Below are 23,810 nucleotides of genomic sequence, written 5' to 3' on the forward strand. Positions count from 1 at the left end.
ACAACACTTATGAAGAGACCCAAAGTGGGACAACGCTTAATGAAAATAATGCACCAAAAAGATGTTCTAACACAAAACAGAAGTAAGCCCAAAGGAGACTTTCAAAATGGCCAGTTATAGGGATGTGACCGGTAAGTGTTTTCACAGTGTGACGTTTCTGATGACGTCATCATTGCCAGCAGGATAACAGTGAGACGGCACTTACAACAAAAACTGCAACCTGTATTCATTGTTTGTGCTGGCCTTACCTGATTTTGACTATCAGTGAACTTTATATGGCACAATACGACTGAAAGTTTGTGCTTCTTTTAATCAGGAGTTGAATGTTGTCATATTTTAAACTCTCACAAAACCAGTGAAAGCTTTGATACGGCAGACATGGCACTGCAATTAAAAGAAAAAGTGTTACGATAGCTTGGGCTAAGGGCTAATAAGAGTGCATGCTAACAGGATTTGCTGAATGCAGTGTTGTTCCAACTGTAAAATGCTTCTGTTGTCAGCTGGAGCTTAGCTGCTACTCTTTATAAACACATCCACTTTCACTTTATAAATAGTTTACAGAGATAAATCCACATCAAGGCAAGGTTGAGATGAAGCTGGATGGAAACTAGAAGTAAGGGAAACTATTCTCACAATGCCGAAACATCCATTTTGAAAGTTTGCGTGTAAATACGGAGGAGGGTGAACTGTTTATGGACACTTATTTCTGATGTTACAATTCCCAACCCACTGGAACTGTAACCGGATAAGCAGGCGGCTTGACGACTCGACTCACCAGTCACATTTATAGCATCCGACACCAGAAAAAAAAAAAAAAAAAACAAGCAGCAAACCCCACGCCCATAACCCACCAGGGCAGACCGTTTGGTCATCAGCTTCCCTGATCTACCTCAACAGCTGTGTATCTCAACTTGCAGCCCCTCCGTTGTGCAGCAGTAGGGAAAGAGGACTAGAAAGTAGGGCAGAGCAGTCTGGCTCCTTTTCTTTCGAACCAGAAGCACAGACTTGCGGCACGGGGAGAGGAGACTAGTCTTAGGTGGAGGGAGAAAAAGAAAAGAGGTTTCCCGGGAAGCTTGCTGCACTCACTGAGGAAAGAAGCTCCTGGGACAAACAGCAGGACCCACATCGCAGAACATCCTTCTTTTTAAAAAAAAAAAAAAAAAAAAAAAAAAAAAAAAAATCATATCAGGGAAAGAATATTCACTGAACAGAAATCTCACTACCTGGAAACATGCACAAACGTACAAAGATAAAGATTGCTATCTTCGTGCTGCTGGTGGGGATGGCCTGCATGTTCACGGCGGTGGTAACGGACCACTGGGCAGTGCTCAGCCCAAAGGTAGAGAAAGTCAACGAGACCTGCGAGGCAGCCCACTTCGGCCTGTGGAGGCTGTGCAAGACGCACATTTATATCAGCTCGGAAGAATACGTCGGGCAAGGCTGCGGCTCCATCAACCTGCCAGGAGGTAGGAAAAAATCTGGGCAAAACTTTTTGTAACTGTCGCATTTTGTCCCTGTGGCTGCAGCTATGCTCTGTACGACTGTAACAGGCTCCTTGCAACCCAGGCCTTACTGATGAGGTCTGAAACTACTAAGAATAGAGGTCCTTATGCAGGGGCACCAGACATGTCATATGACTTTCTAAACACAAAAAAGCCCTTGGAGGAAGTCAATGTTTGTGGCCATTTTTTTATGTTTAGATGTTTGCTTGATTACATTTCAGAAAGGCACTTGAAGAGACATGAAGTAGCGATAATCAGTCACACAGTTTATATTTAAGCTATCTTGGTGGTTTGCCATCCTTCCTCTGGTCCAACAACAAATCAGAGTTAGATACAACACCCAGATTGAACAACTACCACAAGAGCCTGAGAGCATTATTTGGCTGTAAAGATTTAAGCTAAGCTAATAAGCCATGGAGTCTCAAGTCTCAAAGGACTGCAGACACTACAACAGCTGATTCTTCTGGCTGGCTCCTCCCTTCTGGTGGATTCATTTTATTAATAAAGCCAGCTGCTATGGAACGTCTTGACAAACTCCTAATCCTGTCCATATATATTCATATTTATATAGCATGGGTATTCACTGACAAGTACTTTGTCACTGAGTCATAGGACTTGATAGAACAGCCCCAGTGAACTGTGATGAGAAGTATTTACAAAGGCCCTGAACATTCGGCGTGTTATATTATAAGATGTTATATTTTCATTCAGTTTCTCAGCTTCATGAAATTTTTGTAACAGTGAAAATTTTGACATGTTTGGAAAGACAAAGTAATTAGATAGTTCCCATTTAAAATGCATGTTAAGAATATTTGAGTCAGTCTACAAATCTGTATAGCTACATAGCTGTAAATGATCATATCACAGTTTACAGCTCATGTACACTCACTTGCCACTTTATTAGGTACACCTATTCAATTGCTTGTTAACACAAATAGCTAATCAGCCAATCACATGGTCAGCGCATTTAGGCATGTAGGGGTGGTCAATACAACTTGCTGCAGTTCAAACTGAGCATCAGAATGGGGAAGAAAGAGGATTTAAGTGACTTTGAACGTGGTCTGGTTGTTGGTGCCAGACGGGCTGGTCTGAGTATTTCAGAAACTGCTGATCTACTGGGATTTTAACGCACAACCATCTCTAGGGTTTACAGAGAATGGTCCAAAACAGAGGAAATATCCAGTGACTGGCAGTTGTGTTGTCTTGTTGATGTGAGAGGTCAGAGGAGAATGGGCAGACTGGTTGGAGATGATAGAAACAACAGTAACTCAAATAACCACTAGTTACATTTAAGGAATGCAGAATACCATCTCTGAATGCACAACATGTTGAACCTTGAAGAAGATGGGCTACAGCAGCAGAAGACCACACCAGGTGTCGCTCCTGTCAGTTTAGAACTCACTAGATCTCAATCTAATAACCCATCACCTTTGGGGTGTGGTGGAACGGAAGATTCTCATCACAGATGTGCAGGCAACAAAAATCTCCAGCAACTGTGTGATGCTATCATGTCAATATGGACCAAAGTCTCTGAGGAATGTTTCCACTTTGTTATTGTTACACCCTATTTAAAGTATGCCATGAAAATTTAAGGCTGAAGGAAAAATGGGGCCCAACCTTTTACTAGCAAGATGTACTTAATAAAGTGGCCGATGAGTGTATATTCTGATGTCCTAACAGCAGCTCACTTGTTGTGAATGTCCCAGAAAGTTTTTTTTTTATGAAGTCAGATGCTTTTACAGCTCCTTTTACAGCTCCTTGAGTAAAGTGGATGTAAATAAACATTGGGTTGCCCCTCTATGACTCACAGATCAGTGATTTCTGTACAACGGGGTGAAGCCTTCTGGCACGTTGGCCGTTGTCTGAGAAGCAAATATCTGACAGTTAATTGTCATTTGAGCCCATGAGTCAGTTTTTAGAAACGAGCCCAGACATGTCACACGGAATATGTCTCCACTGATGGTGCCTGTTAGACCTTGGGGAATTCGGTATACTCTCTGCTGTGCAGGGACATTCCAGGAGCAGGTGAAATGCCTGCCTGGTTCATTAGTGCAGCTATGTGCTGAATATTCTAAATCAACCCAACCCACCCAGACACACAGGGAATTCTTCAGATGTCAGTGACAAGTGGCAAATATTTCAGATAATGGAGGCTTTAAATGCAAGCCTGGATTTTTGCACATAGTGAAAGTAATGCTCTTTGTGTTGACAGTGCTATATTATGTTCTTTGTGAAGGTATCTATTACTCTAGCATTAAGCTGCTAACAAATAGCTCCAAAGTCTACACCAATAAGTGTGATTTGTGATGGCCACTTTGGCAGCTTTTATATAAGAAGTGAGGAAATCTAGTAGATGTCCCATCAGTCTCCAGGGGATTCCCTGGGCTCCGTAGCTGTATTTGGAGAGGAACATTACTGTTTATCATAACCACATGTACTCTGAGAGATGTCAACCTCTGATCCAAAGCAGGACTTAAACAGCGTGTGAGGAGATTCTGTTCACTGCTCAGCTGGAAAATATGGGCTGACATGATGTTTAGGTCAACTGCTGACAGAGCACAGAGAGCGAGATCATCTCAGAAATACTTCTGAAATGTTCATCATGTAGATTTACGATACAAGTGTGGAAAAGGATTTTAACTTCACACGAGAAATGTTGAAGTTTCCTCTTTTGCTTTAAAGCTGTTTTATGGGCAGCTGTGAACTGCTGCGCTTCCTCAGAGCTCACCTCATGCTTAGCTTTTAAAGGAAATGAAAACACACTGACGGTTGTGCTGTAATTTTAATTCTAGTTTCTTTGCCCCACAGATTAGTTTAAGTAATATTGTGCAAAGTGCTCCACAAGCAGCCACTATACTTCTAAATATAGGCCATGTAAATACTCAGCTGTGCTGGGTGGAAGCTACAAGGGTCAGGTGTTCACGCCAAGCCCAGCGTTTCTCTGAGTGACGGGGCCGCCTGAAGGAGTCAAAGCCTGCCGTCCCGCTAGGTCCTCCTGTGGCTTCACATCTCCATGCAGCCCTTATAGCCACTCGTATTACTTCACACTCCTCAGGCTTGGGATGCATAGTCCAAAAACGAAGCAGAAGTACATGTATTTTGCCTTTGATGCCAACCACATAACATGCCAACCCAGGGATGGGCGTCATACATAGAGACACGGTGACAGTGATATCTTTAACGGACTATGCAGATATGTATCATATGGCACTGAGGGCTTGTAGAAGGATCAAAGTGCATAGGTTTAATGTAATAAATGTAAAATTTGCAGGGCTTTGTTATAATATAGCAGTTTTGTATATACAAACACTTGATCCAACAACAACATCTCACTTGTCATACTAGCTGCTAGGCCAAAGAATGAGGAAGGAGACAAAAGCCAGAGAGAGCAAAATGAAAACATGGGCACTTGGACAAACTTAGCTCCTGCTGTAGACAAAATGAGCTGACAGCACACATCAAAGCTGTACGGGACACTGCTGCTGACAATGCACAGGGATGGTGCTAATCTCATGTCCTTATCTGATCTTTGGAAAGATGACAGATTGCCCCATGCGGAACAAGTGGGGCTTTACACAGCTCGCCAGGACAAAGCAGGACAATGGCCAACATCAAGTCATGCAACACTTAGGTGTGTTCACTTGAGATGATACAGATCCATTTATGACCTATTGCCATTTTAATGATGGTTGAAAAAGGTGGAATCAGACAAAATGAGCTAAAGCCGTCTATCCAAGATCCCACAAACAGTGACTGGCTCCGCTCAAATGCACATAACAAATGAAAATAACTTCTTGATCAGATGGAAGTTATCAACAAGGTTTTCCAAAATTGACCAAGGAGGGGGATAAACAGGCCTGAGGGGGATTAGCATGTCCTTTTTGGAAAATAAACATTTCAGATATTTCCCATCCTCGAATGCAAGGTTTGCCTCAGAAGCCGCTGATAAGCTGCTATCAAACCCTCGTATGTGCCATCTACAGTGGAAAACAGTGGCGCTTGTTGCTTAGTAACAGCCTCTGCGTTTATTTATTTATTTTCCCTTTTCATGGCCAATCCCTGCCCTCATTCATAAAAACATCTTGTTTGTATGTGGGCCCACACAATGAGGCACAAAGCATTAAAAGCTTGCAATATCAAAGGAGGTTTTTTTTGTAAACATTGTAATGATGACTTGGAATAATATGATTCAGAGATATTGTTTGTGCCTGTTCATCAAATGACTCTCTGTTATTTCCCTTCTGGAGCACCTGACACCCCTTTCAGCTTATTATCCTGATATCCAGAGTACATATGAAAATGATCATGCCATCCCAGCATGGGCTATTGAGTTCTTACCATAGCGTGATAGTGCGGTATTTCCACATGAAAGCATGTCACTTCCCATGATGAGATGTGGAAAAAGACAGGGATTAAGAACATCCACGTGAGCGGAGGCCTCATAGCGCTGTGATCACTGACAGGCACTTGACTTTGCATGAGACTAAAGTGGCAAAGAGCTGTGGTGTTAAATACATAATCGCTTTCACTCGTTCAGCAGTTACGATCATTCTAACCTCTGTGTCATGTCTTTTTAATGCCAAGACATTGTTCTGCTTTTAGATACTCCTGTTCCATGAAGTTATGTGTGGATCACCCAACCAAGTGTACATCTCATTCCCCAGTGACAAACACGTGATGTGAGATAACGCAATCGACATTCGGCAGCCTGTGTCTAAATTGCATTTATTTTTTATTTCTTTTAAATACTCTTCAAAGAGCGTTTGCTCTATCAAACCACCGTGCGATCACATAAGGCCTCCTGGCTTTATTTGTGCAAATCCCCAAGGTTTAACACCTCGTCTGCATGAGAAAAATTGAACGTGAAGTCTGCTGTTCCCACGTTTACTCTTGACAGCCGAGCCACTCAAAGCATACCGCGGATCTGCACAGCAACTGTTCTATTGGTAATATCATCCTGAAGGTGTCACTCCGCCAGATGCTTTAGGAGCAAGAATGTGAGATAGATCCGAGGCGGTGTGAAGTGTTTGGTAGAAGCACCATATTTTCAAGGTGTTAGATGGCAGGTGGAGCGCAAGGCTGTATGAGAAGTGTGAAAAAAGTTGAGTATCGGCAAGAAAAAAAAAACAGTTTTTAAAATGTTCTGCTCAGATCCTCAGAGAGTTTTAATGTCTTTAAGCTAATTGTTTTGATAATACATCCCAGAAAGAAACTGTTTTGCGTAGTAGTACTGAAGACTAACATCAAAAGGGAAACATGTTGGTGGTGGAGCCCAAAGGAGAACTACAGGAAGACTGAATGTTTGACTGACATTTACCCTGGTCACCAAATGCTAATATTGCTTCAGCTGTGTGCTAAAGCGAAGTTCAAGTTATCATGCAGCCACAAAGTAATCTGAGAAACTTGGTCTAAATCCATTTATCTTTCTTTTCACAGACTCAAACTGCTCTTATTTCAGGCACTTCACTTCAGGACAGGACGCTGAGATATTTGAATACAAAACCCAAAAAGGTAGGTGTTGATCGCCTGTTGCCGTTTGCTGGTTGTTTCCTTCCATCTCGTCAAAAAATGCAAGAGAAAAAATGACATGGTGTAAATGAATCAGTTAATGATAATGTGCTTTGTCCTCCGTGCGATGTTGAACATCAAATGAGTCAAAGTGGTTGGCTCACAGTTTCCCAAATGGCCTCACCTGCTGCTGCTGCTCTTCTCTGTGTGCGGTCCCATTCTGATTCATGTTCCCCTTCAGACCGCAGCACAGTCACAGCAGGCGTATTCAACTCACTCTCAATGACAAATTCTGACATAGGACCTGAAGAAATTGAAGGCAACTGGATTGTCATTCACTCTCAACTCATACTGACTGCACTAGTCCTGCCTCATATTTTTGCAATTTTTATAGGCTAGCAATGTGTCTCCGACACTTTTTTTAGGAATTATTTTGCACGTTTTTTGTTTTCCTCATCACAGTCATCAGCTGTGCACCAAGGCATAGGGTTCGCAGTAACACTAGGCTGACAGTGTTTCACATATTGTTCCTTAGGAACAATGCAAAACTGTACATACATTACAGTCGGCGTTTCATAGTTGTGTTTGTATGTTCCACCCCCATTCCCTCCATCTTCCATTCCTTCCATCTTCTCTTCATTGACCCCGTTAGAACGATGGGCTTTCTGAGCCCATCCGGCGCATGTGGTATGACAGTCGAGCACATGTGGAGCACTGTCACACTCAATTATTGGGGTATAAATGTGAACAGACTCGTGGACAAAGTTATGCACGCCCCCACACCCTGAATTCATTCAAGCGTTCATGGGTCCCACACCCCACCCCCACACAACATGCAGCACCGTGGCGCTGATGGCTAGCCCATGTGGAACAAGCCGAAAGTTTGCTGGAATAATTGTAGCACTGACCTAAGTATTCTGCAGTATTATCCACTCTTGACTGAGCAATTGGCTATGCCATTATGGTGCACAAGGGTGAATGAACACAGTAGATGTATGTCACCACAGGCAAATCCAGCCATACAGTAAGTCTCTTAACTGCTGCAAGGAGGTGGCCGGTAAAAAATAAATGAAGCATGTGAAGTGGAAATGTTGTGATGGGAAAAGTAGGAATATAGTATTCCTGCCTTTGTAGGTTCTTCAAACATATTAAGAAAATATGTAGGCATCACGATAATGTTTATTATCATTATTAACGTGCCATTTCTTCTAAGAGAAATGTCTTGTTGCTTAAGACACACAAAGTTTAAACAAGCCACACTGTCTTTACAGCAGGGCATTGAGATAAAATCAGCATGGGCCAGATCTGGTCTTGGAACAAAATCTCTTCTTTTTTTTCATCTTCTCTCAGCTCCTGAGGGACATACAGTATATGCTTGAGAATATATACTTATAAATAATCCACAAACATCTGCTCCTAAAGTACACACCTAAAGTACATACATTATACAACAGCAAATGTGAAATTAAAATAGATTCACACACACAGTGCTACACTGTGATCTCAAACCTCAACACCATTGAACAAAGCCATAAGACACTTGCAGCTTTCAGTAGAAAACAGAATATTGTCAACTGCCGTATTTCTGCAGACTGAGGAATCTGTCAGCAGTCCAGAGGAGCAACTTCTGGATGTATCAAGTACTTTTTGAAGCCTACTTTGCTCTTGGTGTTGAGTATCCTTGGTGTTTCATACTAAAGTTGGCCAACGAGCTCCACAGACACACGGTACATCAGAGATTCATAATGCAGCCCATCCTCCCCTGCCAGGAGAAGATGAATACTCTGCCTCCCAAAGGAGCGCCTCTCCCCCGGGCATGGTTCACAGGGGAACAGGCTGGAGATCAAAAGCCTCGCATCCCATCCACCTCTCTACTCAGAAGACAAGCCAGCTGCTGATCCTGTTGATCAGAAACGCCAAATCTACGAAGACGAAAACCGAAAGTATTGACATCTGAGGATGTATCAGGTGACAACCTTCATAGGAAGGAGCATAAGAGGATGAGTTTGGTGATGGTCTGTATTCTTCCTACTGTCATCAGACCTTAAGAAAAGACCGACAATGAAATGAAATGCTCAGTGTTGCCTGCGTAACCAAAGTCTGCTACAGTTTCATCAAATTTAAGAGTAATTCATAATTTCTCTCTGCATAACACAGAGGAACCTTAAATGTAGAATACTGAAGTACATTTATTCTTTCTTGTCACCTTGTGACAAGAAAAGCGTTTCTGATGTACACATGCTGTAATTGTGACTGGCGGGAGTTTCTTACAATAGATTGAACCACCTATTGTCAACACTGTTGGTTTCTTTGTCTCCAGAGTACAACATCTCTGCTGCGGCCATCTCCATCTTCAGCCTCGCCTTCATGATCTTTGGGTCTCTGTGTTTGGTGGGTTCATGCACCGGAAGCAAAGGAAGAGACTACCTCCTCAAACCTGCTGGCATGTTTTTTGCATTTGCAGGTGAGTTCAGATTTATTTCTCTCAGCGGCCACTTCCTACAAGCTGTGCTCTCACATTTACCCCCACACCCCTCTCAGGTCTCTGCGCCTTCATCTCACTGGAGGTGATGCGTCAGTCAGTCAAACGCATGATCGAGAGCGAGGAGACGATCTGGATCGAGTACCGCTATGCCTGGTCCTTCGCTTGCGCCTGCACCGGCTTCGTCCTCCTCTTCCTCACTGGCTTTGCACTCCTCATCCTCTCCATGCCTCAGATGCCCAGGAATCCGTGGGAGACTTGCATGGATGCCGAGCCAGAGCAAGCAGAGTGATGGCCGGGGGGAGACAGACACATGCAGACTGACTGTGCCTTTTGTTTTGAGCACCAATGTGAAATTAATTTCAAGAACAACAGCTTGTCATCAAATAATAAGGTCAAAAATGAGAGGAAAGCGGTGGATCATAGCCATGATGGGCAATGCACCTTCTTAACAGCAAGCCTTTTGTATAAGTTCAGCATGTTTGCCTTAGTGTATAAAATTGGTTCTCTGTAACACTTGCCGCCTTCCTTCTCACTGAGAGCAGACCATACCCAAATGGCTTTTAAAAACATCTGAAAACACTTTTAAAAATGCCTTCATTTTCCTGTACAACTCACACTCCACAAACCGGCCAATTTAGAGGAACTGTTAACTAATAAATATAAAGGTTATTGTCTGTATAGTATAGTCTTACTTGGGCTCTTGTGTGCCACTGTCTTGCTCTTTCTAGCTATAAAAAAGAAATACAGTAACCGCCTGATGTCAGAGAACTCGATTTTATGGACTGCATCGTGTATGATATCCTGTACATAGCTAATGTTCTTCTGTATTTTTTATGGCTTCACTCAAGGAACCCCTCACTCATTAAGACGAGATCTTCAAAGAAAACAACACATCTCTAGGATTCATGGAGAAACTTTAAAGGTGAAAAATGTCCCATTGCATTAAGAAGTTAAACGAATGGTTTTGAGCAGGGCAGTTTCTCAGAGCAGGTCTGTGTGAGTGTGTGTTAGGCTGAATGCTAAACACCCAAACACCCACAGACTGCAGCACCAATCATGTTGGATAAGGTTCAGTTTTAGCAGGTGCACATACAAGGCCTTTTACTTTTTTTTTTTTTTTTTTTTTTTTTTTCCCTTTTCTTTCTATTTTGTTGTTGACAGAGTCCAAACCGAACTGATACAAGAAAATCTCTGTTCACGTTCAGGTGTCATCGAATCATTATCAGATTCATGATCTGTTGCTGAACTCTAACGCTGCATGCAAACACCTTGAAAGCACAGACTTCCAAAAAAACTATTTTAAAAAGAGAGGAGAAAGTAGCAGCTGAGTCGTCATTAACTGTTATTGTGTCTGTTTTTGGATTTCTCAGCTGATATACCAACACTCTTAAGACGGTTCTTTACATGTAACTCTCTCAACATGGAAAACAAAGCTGGTTAGCAAGGGACCGGTTAGGGTGTCAAATCTGACAAAAGTAAGCAAAGACAATGGACTGATGGATGGAATGACAGAGGTCCAGCAGCATCATACTGAAAGCCTCAAGCTTTTACTGGTTTTTACTGTGCTTGACATCGTACATGGACGTACATGGAACTTCAGAGAAAATTATTTATTAATAATAACAAAAGATAAAGTAGCAGCAACAGTCATGAATCTCCTATGTTTTCATGTGTTTGTCTTTTTCATTGAATATGGCATAGGGTTACAAATGTTTAGGAATGCAGTGGACTGTGTGTGTTTCATGCTTTAACTTTGTAATGAAAATTAAATCTGGGTAAGCTTTGGAAAACTTCTGTCGGGGATCATTTTGTTTTTATGTAGCAAAGTGAAAAGTTCTTCTCGGTGGAGGGGAGTAGCTAGAAGTGGTGATTTTAGCTTGGGAATTCTGGTGGGGCCATGCTGGAAAATCTTCTAATGCAATCCAGAAATATCATAATCAATGCCCTCACAACAAATACACAGTAGCAAGGGAGAGAGGGGACCACAGCACCTGATGACAAACGGGTGAGTGAAAATTGCAGTTGAATAACACCATACACAAACAATGCCAATCTGACGACATATATTATCATATCAATAGTGCCACCAAATGGCAGTGTTCAAGATCTCACTATATCAAATACTCAAGATTGAAACTAAAACGTGACAACAATAAAAACACAATACGTTTCATGGTGTGAACAGCACACACCCAATACACAGCAATCAATATAAAAAGTCACCACACACAATAGCCCAAACACGTATCACCTGTTACACATTACATAAATTCCAATATAAATAAATTTAATAAATAAATCAGTGCAGTCCCACCCCCTGCATCAAATCAGCCAATGAAAAGCGCTCTGGGGCTCTGAACTCCAGGCCCCACTACCCAAACTGAAATGTGCGCTGTATGCGTTCACCAGTCCACAACACTGCAGGCGAGGGCCATCTCAACTGTGTCCCACCGAGCGGATACAGAGACACAGCATCAGGAACAACGGACTATTCACATGCAACTACTCTGCAAAAAGGGTCTACAGAGGGTGTTTACTATGCCCAACAACATTTCTACACAGGAAAACTTATGAAAGGTTATAATCCTGGTCTGCACAGCAGCTCCTAATGCAAAGATGCCTAGGTACATTTACTTGAGCTGTTTGAGGCACTTGACTGCGTTACATTACTTTCTACTTTCTCTTTGGACAATACATTTCAGAGGGACACATTGTACTTTCTACTACACTACACTTATTTTAGGGCTTTAATTAGTAGTTATGTTTAAATGGGGGATTCATTCAATGCATGATATCACACACTTTCAAATAAAAGTAATTGTTGTTGTAGGGGAGTATTTTTGTAGTATTTCCACATTTCTGTATTTGTACTTAACAACTTAACAATAATTAAAGAATCTTTTTCCATCCCTGGTTCCTGTCGATCCAGGTGATGTATACCCTTACTGCCCAAAGGCTTCTGTGCAAAAGAAACAGAACTTGAGCGGTTTCAATAAAAACACTTTAATAGAGAAACAAATAAAAAAAAAAAGAAAATAAACCTTTAAAACACAGTCTATATCCTTTATTATAACCACCACCAACTGAAATGAAGAAGAGCAAAACAGACCTATTCATTATTTTGTACCCACGAGGGAGATACCAATGGGATTGGAAGCTGGGAGAACAGGTGTGCCATTGATTCACTGCAGCGAGGGAAGAACAGAGGAGAGCGAACAGATAACAGGAAAAGATGGCATTTAGAGAAGGCTGAACACAGTGCTCTCTGCTGGCTGGGCAAAAGGTTGCTCCCCTTTTCCATCTGCCACACACAGGTTGGCTTCACTGTTTTCTTTAACGGGCAAAACTGACAGTTTTCAAGAAAATGTTTCCAATTTAGGCATTTAGACAAAGTTTTCTAAATCACTTGAGGAAAAAAAAAGAAAGAAGAAAAGGGTTTCTTGGCAGAGCTTTAAAAAAATCAGTGAAAAAGAAGAAAAAAGAAACTAAAATCCCTTTAAAATGTCTTTGGCTCAATCTCTTCTGCTTCAAAAATAAAAAAATAAATAATAAAACAGTAGAAGCGGTGAAATATTAGTATTGCACAACTTCAGAGATTAGCCAATGACTGCTTTTTTGGAAAAGTGATCTCCTCAAGCAACATTTAACAGACCCCAGGGAGCAACCTCAGCTTCAGGCCTGCTAAGTAACTGCAGAAAAAAATAATTAAAATTAAAAGAACTTACATGACCATTACATATTTGATTGACACATTAGTAAAATAGTATAATAGTTTTGCAGATAATGTCACGAGTTATTGTACACATCAAATCATATACCAAAAATTGACTCTGTAAGTTGAAGAAAAACATATTTTCGCTTTTTTTTTTGTTTTTGTATATTTTCTTTTAATCCATAAATCAATACAAACTGATAAAAACAGGGATAAAAACCAGCCAGGTCATCTGAACATGCATGAAAAGAAAACAAGACTTCACATTTAAAAATAAAAATCCAAGTTGATTGTTGCACAGCCGTGAGAAAACAGGACAAATCCAGCAACGTGTACTTGAAAGTATGTATTTTACAGTAAAATAAGTCGTCCTACAACAGCTGCAACATAAATTCTCCTCTGCTATATCAGCCAGTCACCATCTTTAAAAAAAAAAAACAAAAAAAACAACAACAAAAAAAAAACAAATCTGAAAGTCACAATGAGAAGTTGCAACTTATGACCGGGCTCTTGTCCATTTCTAGAATGACCTTTTTTTTTGTTTGTATTTTCTGTGAATTTGCATAATTAAAAAGGGCTTCACCTCTTCTTTGAACAGCTTCTACAAAATCGAGGCGCTCCCAAAGTTCTTGTTTGTAAATACCTAGAAAATGCATATTTACAAGTACGTGTTCTCCGCCAAGTCAAAAAATCTGGACCTTTTGAGTTAAAATGTGAAAACTTTCAAATAAAACCATGCCTCGTATCAAGCTCTCCGCTGACAGCCCGGAACACATCTAGGTTATTAGCGGTGGGCTTCTCAGGGAGTGACATTTAAAGAGATTCATCAGCGGCTAATTGCCATGTGGCAGCCATGAAACAGCAGGATGAGTTTATTAGCATTTCACCAGTTTCCAGATGGGGCAGTGGTGTTTTAACAGTTAATGAATTAAATAAACAGGGCCCGACACTGGATGACTGTTTCCAGTATTGCTTTTGTCATTAAAAAAAAAAAAAAAAGAGAAAAAAAATATATATATATATCAGTATGTTTTTGTTTTTTTTTTCATATATTTAACCTGCGTGGGACTTAATCATCAGAGCCTCAGTGCGTCACAAGAATCCATGTCTCTGTGTACAAACCTGTGTACAATGAATAGCAACTCACTGATAGATTGATCCTGTGTTTTGTTGCATGTGTAGAAAACAAAAACAAAGTTGTGGCTGCAGCAAATGTAACACATGATCGTACATATTTTAAAGAGAGCATGATTTATCGTCTGCTGTACTATAATTTCATGTTACATAGGATTTAAAAGAAAACAGTGAAGATGGCCAAGGGTCCTACACTACAAAACACAGAAGCATTGAAACAGATCAACTGTCAAATCCACTGTGTACTGTTTGCTACAGAGTGACTGAGAACTCGATGCTTTCCAGTAACATAAAAGAGAGAGAAAAAAAAATAAATCTTCCATACTCCTCACAGATGTGTTACATTTCAGGGCTCTCAAATGATAACGTACATAAAGGGAAAGGGTTGAATTAGTGTGTTCAAAACCATCTGACTGGAAATTTACATCACATCCCTCAGCTTCAGTCCACCCGTCATGATACACAACTTTCTTCACTTACTCAAACCTTCAAAATACCGCAAACTTCTCAAAGAAATTAAAACTGTCCATTAATAAAATCATAAACAAAACAAAACAAAAAAAAAAAAAAAAATACACATTTCACATCCCCCAGAAGGTTCTGAAACAAGACCCTGGTAAAGACTTGCTGACATCCCATCCTGATGTAAGCTGAGAAGTGACTCCAACATGTAATGAGTAAAATAAAATGAAACATGACAGCCACAAGCAAAGCAGTTTTGGATGTCTTTTTAAAAAACAAAAAAAACAAAAAACAAGTTCTGGTGCCCTCTGATCTTTAAAGCAAATATGTGTTCACACTGTATGCTCGCTGATGACACCTTGGTGAAAATTAATATTCAGGTCGGGTTCTGTAAAGCGTCTTGAGATAATTCATATTGTTATTGATGCTATATAAATAAAACTGAAGTGAATTAAATATCTGTCTTTTTTTTCTCCATAAATTATCACATTTACTACTAAATTGTTGAAGACTATTCCAGAGTAAGGATGTCTAAGAGTTAAAGATGAGGAGCCAAGAACAGAAAAGAACTCATGATGCAAATGCTAGCATGAAAGAGGAATTTAAGGACATGTCTGTGGCATACAATTCAGTCTTTTATTTTCTTTATATGTACAGATTAGAGGAAATTTTTTTTTATCTACTTCTATACACTGTTCCATGTAGTTTGTCTGTCAGCTGACCACTTAGCTTTGTCTGTTTACACGACTACAGTAGTATGAAAATCAAGATGTAATGTCCACTCAAAACTGAGGAGTAGAAAAAAAATAGAATAAAAACATACTTATTTAGTAAGCAACAAAAGCAACTTCAGAAACCAACAGTGAGGAAAAATAAGCAGGTAGCTAAGTGGTCAACTGACTCTTTTTTTATTTTTTTAGTTTTTTTTTCTCGTTTTATTATTATTTTTATTTTTTTTTTGCAGTTTTTTAGCATTACGTACATATACAAGTGTAGATAATATAAGTATATATTCATATATACATAATGAGTATGTATATATACCAGTAATGCATTCATTATATATACTTACTTTCTTCACAGATATGTGAAACAGGAGGAAAAAGAACAACTGTTACAAATAAAAAGTTAAAATGAAACAAAATGCAGAAAACAAACCTACTGATAGAAACAATTTATAAATGCACTTTGCACTATTTTTTTTTTAAATATTTTTTCAGAAACAATTTTGCTGTTTTTTTTTTCTTTTTTTTGTTAAAAATCTCATCACTTATGAATTATGTGGGAGAAGTGATGCTCATTTAAAGTAGGAATAGTACCCATTGCTACCATTTGAACTTCCTATACTCAGCTCTTGCAGGAGGGAGAGAGGGTCGCTGTTCTTTTTGGCCTGTTCAGGTCGAACAGCTCGGGGCTTAGGGGGCGCACGGAGGGCGCTTGCGTAGGACATAGTGGGTGGTTTGCTCATGTTTGGAGCGCCCTGGGTGGGCTCTGTGGGGGGCTGTGGCGGCGGCGGTGGTGGCGGCTGCTGCTGCTGCTGCTGCTGCTGTTGCTGTTGCTGTTGTTGATGTTGTTGCTGTTGCTGCTGCTGTTGTTGCTGCTGCTGCTGCTGCTGCTGCTGCTGCGGTTGTTGCTGCTGCTTCTTGTTATTGGGCATGAGTGGGGGAAACTGGTGCTGAAGAGAGTTGAGGGAGTGTGGATGCGGCGGCTGTGCTGCTGTGGCTTCAGCCTTTACCTGCTCCTCTGTCTGACGAAGAGCCTTGGAAGCTGTCATAACGAAAAAAAAGGGGGGGAAATGTGATTTTTTTGCCTCTAGAATGAACATTTACATCTTAAAACAAACTGCTGTCCTAAAGCTAAAAACTAAAAATGCCAGACAACATGGATACCCACCCATTAGGTCCCGGTGCTGAGCGAGCGTGCCAGTTCCATTACATGGTATCTTCTGAAATGGAGCAGGACCCCCTCCATTAGTGGGCCAGAGGTTGTCATGTGGAGGATAACTGTAGGGGACATGTGGGTGCTGATGATGTTGTATGTGTGGATGAGGGTGGTCCTGGGGGTCTGATGTACAGGGCTGGGGCTGTTGGGATAGGGCATTGTGGGTGTTGGCAGGAGATGATTCATCTGGGTAGCTGGAGGAGATGCGCCGCTGATAAAGAGGCCGACCCGGACCTCTGGGTTCATACTGAGCAGGCAGGCAGAGATGGATGAGGCAGAAAGAACGAGAGAGTGAGGCATTAGGTCACTTCAGAGGTAAGTCCTTAAATGTAGCAGGAAATTTCAGCCTTTAAAATTGTGTGGGACATAAAAACAAACCAGCAGCATCTCCTTTTCACAGAATTTACTGATTCAGTTAGAGACAAGAAAGAGAGGGAAAAACACTCATTTGCAAATGTCAACAAACCGTTTCCTTTAAAACAAATCTGACGTCATGCCTGGCTTTGTACAGACTTTGTTCATTGTTTTGGAGCAATAACCAAAGTATAAATACAGACTGTCGAACTAGAGCACGAAACAGTGTATTTATCCACTCATATTAAGAAAGATCGCTTATGTTGGAGCAATAATATAACTATGTGCAACAGGTATCATTGGGTTAAGTAGCCCTCAGTTTTACTAATTGGAACACTGAGAAGCGTAAAGAATAAACTCAAGTATTCAACCAAAAGCCTCATCAGCCATGGTGCACTCCAACATTGTCCACAAAAGATTATTGTAGATATTAAAATACATGTGAAAAGACAAAAACAGGTCATTATGATTATTTTAGTCAACCTAACTTTTTGACAGAACCAAATAAATACATGAATAACCTCACCTCATCTACACTGTGAAGGGCTGTGGCTGCTGATGTTCTGGGGGACAGTGGGTGGTAGGACTCCTGGTCTGGACCTGGATTTTGTTGGTGTTGCTGCTGCTGCTGCTGATGTTGTTGCTGCTGCTGATGTTGCTGCTGCTGCTGCTGCTGCTGCTGCTGCTGGTGCTGATGGTGAAGTTGCATCAGGTGGACTTGCTCCTGTCTGCTGGGGTGGGTCATGATTGGCAGTCCGTACGGAAGGCCATGACCCTGGTTCCCTAACAGGTGGTTCTGCTGTGGTGGGCTCACTGATGCAGCTCCACCGTGGGACCACTGGGCATCTTGCAAAAGGTATTTGACCTGTGAGGGGGGAGGGCTGGCAGAGTGAGCTGGTGGCTGATGTGGGTAGCTACCAGTGTTGTAGAGGGGGTTGCCTGGATGCTGCTGCAGAGCTTGATTGTTGAGAAGGTTCTCGTTTAGGAGATCGCGACCTGTCTCATGGGAATAAAGTCCTGATGGAAAAGGCCCAGCATGATTGGAGATGGTGGCTAAAGAGGACGAGGGGTCTCCTGAGGCACGGGACTGGGACTGGGACTGGCGGTACTGGAGGAGTCGGGACTGAGGAGGGGGTTGCATCTCAGTTGTTTCCCTTGCTTCAGGCTGATCTTGTGGGGTAATCTCTCTCAAAAGGCCTGGGTACCTAGGGATTGGACATGTATTGAAATGTATTGTAAGGACTAGTTATGGTAGAACTTCTGGTAAGGACAACTAAACTAAAGGTAGACACAACAAAAGAAAGCACACAGCCAAATGTTACGTCTGTTTTCAAGCAGTTATGTAGTTGTATACTGGTCTGCTTAAATAACAAAAAGATGATAGACATTTAATAAGTGATATTTTACTATCGATTAGTGAAAGTGTGAAAAGGTATAGTCTAACCTTGTGAAAGTTGGCCCAGTGGAGGCAGAAGGTACAGCTTCATCATCTATATTGGCACTAAGGCCCCAACTAGCTGCCCGGAGCAGTTGATGGGGGAAGCGAGCCATGCCAGGCTGAGCAAGGTGGGCAAGCTGTTGAGGAAGAGGAAAAGCAACGCTGCTCTGGAGGAAAGGGCCTGCTGCTTCCCCCCACTGGCCGAGTCTGGCCGCCTGCTGCTGCTGCTGCTGCTGCTGCTGCTGCTGGCTCAGGGCCTCTAAAGCCAAGGGACCCTGGAGGTCTGAAAGGGCAACAATGTGATCAGTTTTGAAGTCACTGGTCATTGGTGTGGTATGTATGATTTTGTGGGAACTCTTTGAATAGATTTGCTATGTATATATCCAATAAATCATTCAATAAATGAAATGTAGCAGACAATTAAATGTAACTGCATTTGCTCTTGTATGTGATGGAAATCTCATTCAAGTATAACAATGCAGAGATGAAACATTTGTAAAGTGTATCATTAATGAAAAATCTCTCACACTGGGGAAATAAAGTGTTTTTGGGATCTAGATTCACAATGAGAAAACAGCATGCAAAGACAGTGAACAGTGTCTTGCCTAAAATGTAAGCAACTTGTGGCAGTTGCAGTGCTGAGCTGAGAAAAGTTTGCCAGGACTCAATATGGTGAAAAGGGCCATCTCTGAATAAATGCACACAAGGCTTAAGAACAAGGCTTATTTCTGTGCTTTTAAAAGTAAAATGTGTTCAGGATAATCCCTTTGTAAGCCTACAGGAAAGGTGCTCAGATAAAACTTGTTTATCTCCAAGTCAATTCTTCAACCTCTCAGTTAACCATTTATATTTGCACATTTATATTATTACAGAGCACCAGTGCTACTATTCTGAGATAATTAAAAAAAAAAAAAAAAAAACACTTTAATCAAGGAGCATTGCCTTGACTCTCATTATTGCATTTCATGCTAATGTGATGTCCTAAGTAATCAATCTATAATTTAATCTCCCACTCTTAACATGGGAAATGAATGATTTTACTGGAATAGAAATAATTGTTGGGGCAGTGTAATAAATAACACATGTTATATTGCCATTGATTAAATACCAAGTAATAATTTGGGCAAAAATGAAAGTGCATTTAAGTGCATCTGAAGCACTTTTATTTAATGAACCACCTTGAAATGTTTCTTTAGAAAAAATATGCAAATCACAATTTTAAAACATCGCTCAATGGAAAAGTTAAATGAAACTTCTAAGCTGAGGTGAATAAAAGTTGGAAGTATAGCAACCAACGTCAGATCTGTTTTGATCTCCTCTCTCATCAGCTACATTGGGCGCACCATCAGAAAGAAAATTTGGGAAACTTCCTTTAGGCCAGCAATGGGAAGAAATAGTGCTGTTCCACTCACCCAAACCATCTCCCAGGTTTCCATCCTGTCCATCCTCCCCAAAGCTGCTGACCCTGTTATGCTGTGAAAGGCCTGGGTGGTGGCCCCCTGGGTGGGCAATTGAAGTCCTAATGGAGCTACTCATCTCCTCCACCCCTCCAGATTCTGGCCCATCCAAAGTGGGTGACTGGACAGATCTATGAGTTGGTATGGGACCAGTGAAGAAGGAAGCATTGTGGCTTCCACCTGTGTAGGCAGGACTGAGCTGTTGCTGCTGCTGCTGCTGCTGACTTTGTTGGGCCATCCCTGGGTGTTGGGGCTGGTTGACCCGGTAAGGGAGTCTGGAGACTGGATACTGTTGGGGGAAGGTTCTTCCACTGGCAGGATGTGGAAAACCTGGGCTTGGGGGTGCCAGGTGATAGTTGAGGGGTCTTTGGGCAGCTGAGGGGTCTTTTCGATGGAGCAATGCATTGGGATAACCAACTAGTCCGTCCATCTGTGAATCCAGACTTCGACTTTGACCTGTTTCGACATCACCCTGGACAAAACAAGTTAAAAACCATAAGCAAAGCCATGGATTTGCTCAATTTAATTATCACTACCCAATCATAAAGCTTTTATACTACATGTTTCAGCTTTTGTAAAGTAAATATATGTAAAATACAAAGCATATAAATGCTAGTAACTTACCTGCTTTTCCTTCATATCTGTTGGTTTCCTCTCTGGGGTCTGAAGACGGCTCTGCTCTGACTTAGGACATCCTTCCAGTTTACCTTAGAAAACATTTAGACAAAACCACACTTAAACTGCTTCTCTCTGAATAAAGAAAATCACAGTAATTTGAGTTTTCAACTAATCGCTTAATGTGGAGATTGTAAACAAAGCACACCATTTCTGATGGGGTCAACCTGGACCTCCTTGTCAGGGCTGGGCTGCCCCATTCCTAGAGGAGAGGGGTGTGCCACCCCACTGTAAGGGATGGGAGAGCCTCGATTCTGTGCCTGTAGCAGATTAAAGTTGTAGGCCATGGCTGCTGGGTGGCTCATGATGCGAGGATCCATTGTAAAGCGATTCTGGTAACCTGGCCAGGGCAACTTAGGAAAATGAAAACAAAAATCCTGGATCAGTAACATTTTTCCTGAGCGGCTATAATTATTAATTATAATTAATTTGCGATTAATAATAATACAATCTCAGAATAAAAATGTACCATATTAGGTGATATATATATTTTTCAAAGCAGAAGAAGAAAACTTACAGGCAGGGGCATGGACATGACCATGTTTCCACCGTAAACAGCTGGAACGTAGAGGATACTGGCACCTGTATGAGGGTCGATCCTCTGCACAGGACTGGGTGACTTTCCCATACCAGCTGGTGTGCTTCCCAAAGGTGGTGTAAATGCCCTTATAGGGTTTCCCATCAACACTGCTGGGTTGGGTTGGACTGCAGTGGAAAAATGTTGTCAGAACAATACAAGAAAATGCAAATGGTACTGAGACACTACTGGAAGCCTATATTACGAAAGAGAGAAAGGCAAGGGATGAAATAATGATGGCGGACCTGTATTAATCTTGAGATAGAGGGCAAAAAGGAGGCAGATTTTACATTTTAACAAGTTTAAGACTAATTTAGTTGGTTGACAATTTGCAGTTAGGTTCAGGGGGAATAAACCAACTGTCTTCCCCCAGTCAACAATCTTTTGTTCAAAGCTGCATCGCTGTCACAGCTTCACTAGCCTCAGGCCTTCGTGCTTCCATCTGGCCCCACTGCATTAAACTCGCTCATACGAAGCTCTCAAGCTGGGTTTGCATGTGTGTAGGGAGACAGTAAAATGGAAAATCTTTTACTGTTTCTTTGTTGTAAAGCATAATGATAACACAAGGAAATGTGATATGGCCAGAAAAGTAATAAGAAAATAATTATTTTCACATGGTTGTGTATCAGTAAATGTGAATTCGCACATTCTTTCACTGTTTGACAACATGAATAAAACTGAAAAAAAGACTGAAGTGTTGCGGAGGAGTGGGGCTTTTCAAATTATAATATATAAGTAAGAGCTAAAAAATGCCATAAAGTGTGTTCTTCAACAGATGTAAATCTTATCAATAGTGAGTTATTGCATTATGTTAAGTATCAGAGGAACTCGACGTTTAAAAAAATAATAAAAACTATTTTGTGTTTAGACATGTTTGCCATTTCATCTGGACCAACACATGAAACTAAAAGCGTCTTATTTTTATGGTGCAGGGTCAGTAACTTCATACAGAACAGCATTTTTCCATAATAAAGTACATTTATATTTAGAGTCAACAGCTGTTAACAAGAGACACTCACCATATCCTTCAGGTGGAAGTTGGTCGGTGTGGTTTGCATGTTTTCCCTGCAAGAGAAAAAACACATGAGAAAATAAATAACAATGAAAGTCAAGGCAAAGGCCATTTGTGCATAGAAGGCTGGAATGCAGGAATCCAGGTAATGATATATTATTCAGAAAGACAGCCTAGCTATGCTGAAAACACTTTGTGAGACTGTAGAGGGACTAACCACAATATGAGCTCAGCACACAGATAATTTGCCAAGGCCTTATTCTGTTCAGACTTAAGTTGTTAAAGACAGCAACGGCAATGTTTATGGCTCTTGATAAGATGGTCCTACTTGTGAGGTAGCAACCGCGTCAGCTTGGACTAAGAAGTAGCCAAACTTCACTGCCAGCAGGGATATCAAATACTCGGCTCAATATAAAACTGCTGTTCTAGGGCGTAACATTAACTGAGCAGCGCCAGGCACATTGGACTTAAACTAGTGTCTGGAGTCGAGCACTGTGGACATTTGATTAAATCGTAGATGCAGTGTTAAGAGCAAGCGAAGAAGAGTAAAAAGCAGAGGTCTGCTGAGAAGGAAAAGCAGAACTGGATCTCACAAAGACCAAATGACTGTATATTGGCTGTCACTTTTAAGCGACACCAAAATGAGAAGGAAAAAATTTAAAAGAATATAGTGTATGTTAAGACAATTCTACTTCAACTACTACAAACTTTTTAATATGAAACATATTTAACAAAAGTGCCACAGCCCCACATTCTTACACCACAACATCAGAAGTAATTGCAGCAACAGGTTTTCATCAGTTTGGTGCTTTGAACTATCAGCTGATTAACACGTTGCCTCAGAGTACGTTGATTGCATATGTATTTACAGTGGGTTTATCAACCACAAACAGGGACACCAAGGATGGCTTCAACTTAACAACATTGTGCATAGTAGTAACTCTGTCTGTGTGTGTGAATGTGCAGATACAAGGAGAGCATTCGTGTCTCCAAAGCTGACAGAGTGATACTGCGGAGCTGCAGCTCATTAGGCCCAGTGGGTGATGGCAGCAGGTTGGCAGCTGTGGTGATTTCGTTAACCTTTACCTCAGGGTAGACAGGGAGGACAGACAGACATGGAAAGACATTTCAACCTGCGCTAAATGATCAAACAACAAATCCTTCTGCAAAACCCACAATGCTTATTTTCCATTTCCCTGTGTTGTTTTTTTCCCCAGGAGACGGAGATGACTGATCACTGAACTATTTTCTGTGGCGAAAATTAAACTGAGTCATTTTAATAAATATGTGATTTGTGCTAGAATATGAAAAGCTTTTAGCAATATTTTTCTTTAACAACAAGAAGCACTCAGTTTATCTCTGTTTATTTATTCCCAAAAACCAATAAGTGGTCACCTAACACATAACACTAAGACTAAGAAAATCCTACAGATTTACACATTTCTTTTCTCATATTCAGCATGTGAATGTAAAACAAAAAGGTGGTTGTTGATTTTGTCAAGTGTATCAGGAGTGACAGTGTGCGGATAATGTACAACAGGAAAAGATGTACT

General features: G+C 41.1%; 2 protein-coding genes across 3 annotated transcripts in view; one reads left to right on the plus strand and one right to left on the minus strand.

Moving 5' to 3' along the window:
• The first annotated feature begins 874 nt into the window (after positions 1–874).
• Positions 875–11,285, plus strand: cacng1a (calcium channel, voltage-dependent, gamma subunit 1a). Its single transcript, XM_047579479.1, has 4 exons — positions 875–1,466; positions 6,939–7,013; positions 9,331–9,474; positions 9,552–11,285. The coding sequence occupies exons 1-4, from the start codon at positions 1,232–1,234 to the stop codon at positions 9,782–9,784; spliced, it is 687 nt and encodes a 228-aa protein (XP_047435435.1). The 5' UTR covers positions 875–1,231; the 3' UTR covers positions 9,785–11,285.
• Positions 11,286–12,482: 1,197 nt separating this feature from the next.
• Positions 12,483–23,810, minus strand: part of helz (helicase with zinc finger) — a 42,765-nt gene continuing 31,437 nt past the window's right edge. For both annotated transcript variants that reach the window (XM_047579477.1, XM_047579478.1), the window contains exons 25-33: positions 22,265–22,310; positions 21,186–21,373; positions 20,817–21,021; positions 20,618–20,700; positions 19,949–20,465; positions 18,543–18,819; positions 17,625–18,303; positions 16,697–16,991; positions 12,483–16,570 (exon numbers count right to left, since the gene is read on the minus strand). In XM_047579477.1, the coding sequence (XP_047435433.1) occupies positions 16,101–16,570; positions 16,697–16,991; positions 17,625–18,303; positions 18,543–18,819; positions 19,949–20,465; positions 20,618–20,700; positions 20,817–21,021; positions 21,186–21,373; positions 22,265–22,310 (2,760 nt within the window). In that variant the 3' untranslated portion in view covers positions 12,483–16,100. The remainder of the gene's footprint in view (positions 16,571–16,696; positions 16,992–17,624; positions 18,304–18,542; positions 18,820–19,948; positions 20,466–20,617; positions 20,701–20,816; positions 21,022–21,185; positions 21,374–22,264; positions 22,311–23,810) is intronic.

Source organism: Mugil cephalus, chromosome 2 (genome assembly GCF_022458985.1).
Source record: "Mugil cephalus isolate CIBA_MC_2020 chromosome 2, CIBA_Mcephalus_1.1, whole genome shotgun sequence".
Taxonomy (NCBI): Eukaryota; Metazoa; Chordata; class Actinopteri; order Mugiliformes; family Mugilidae; genus Mugil; species Mugil cephalus.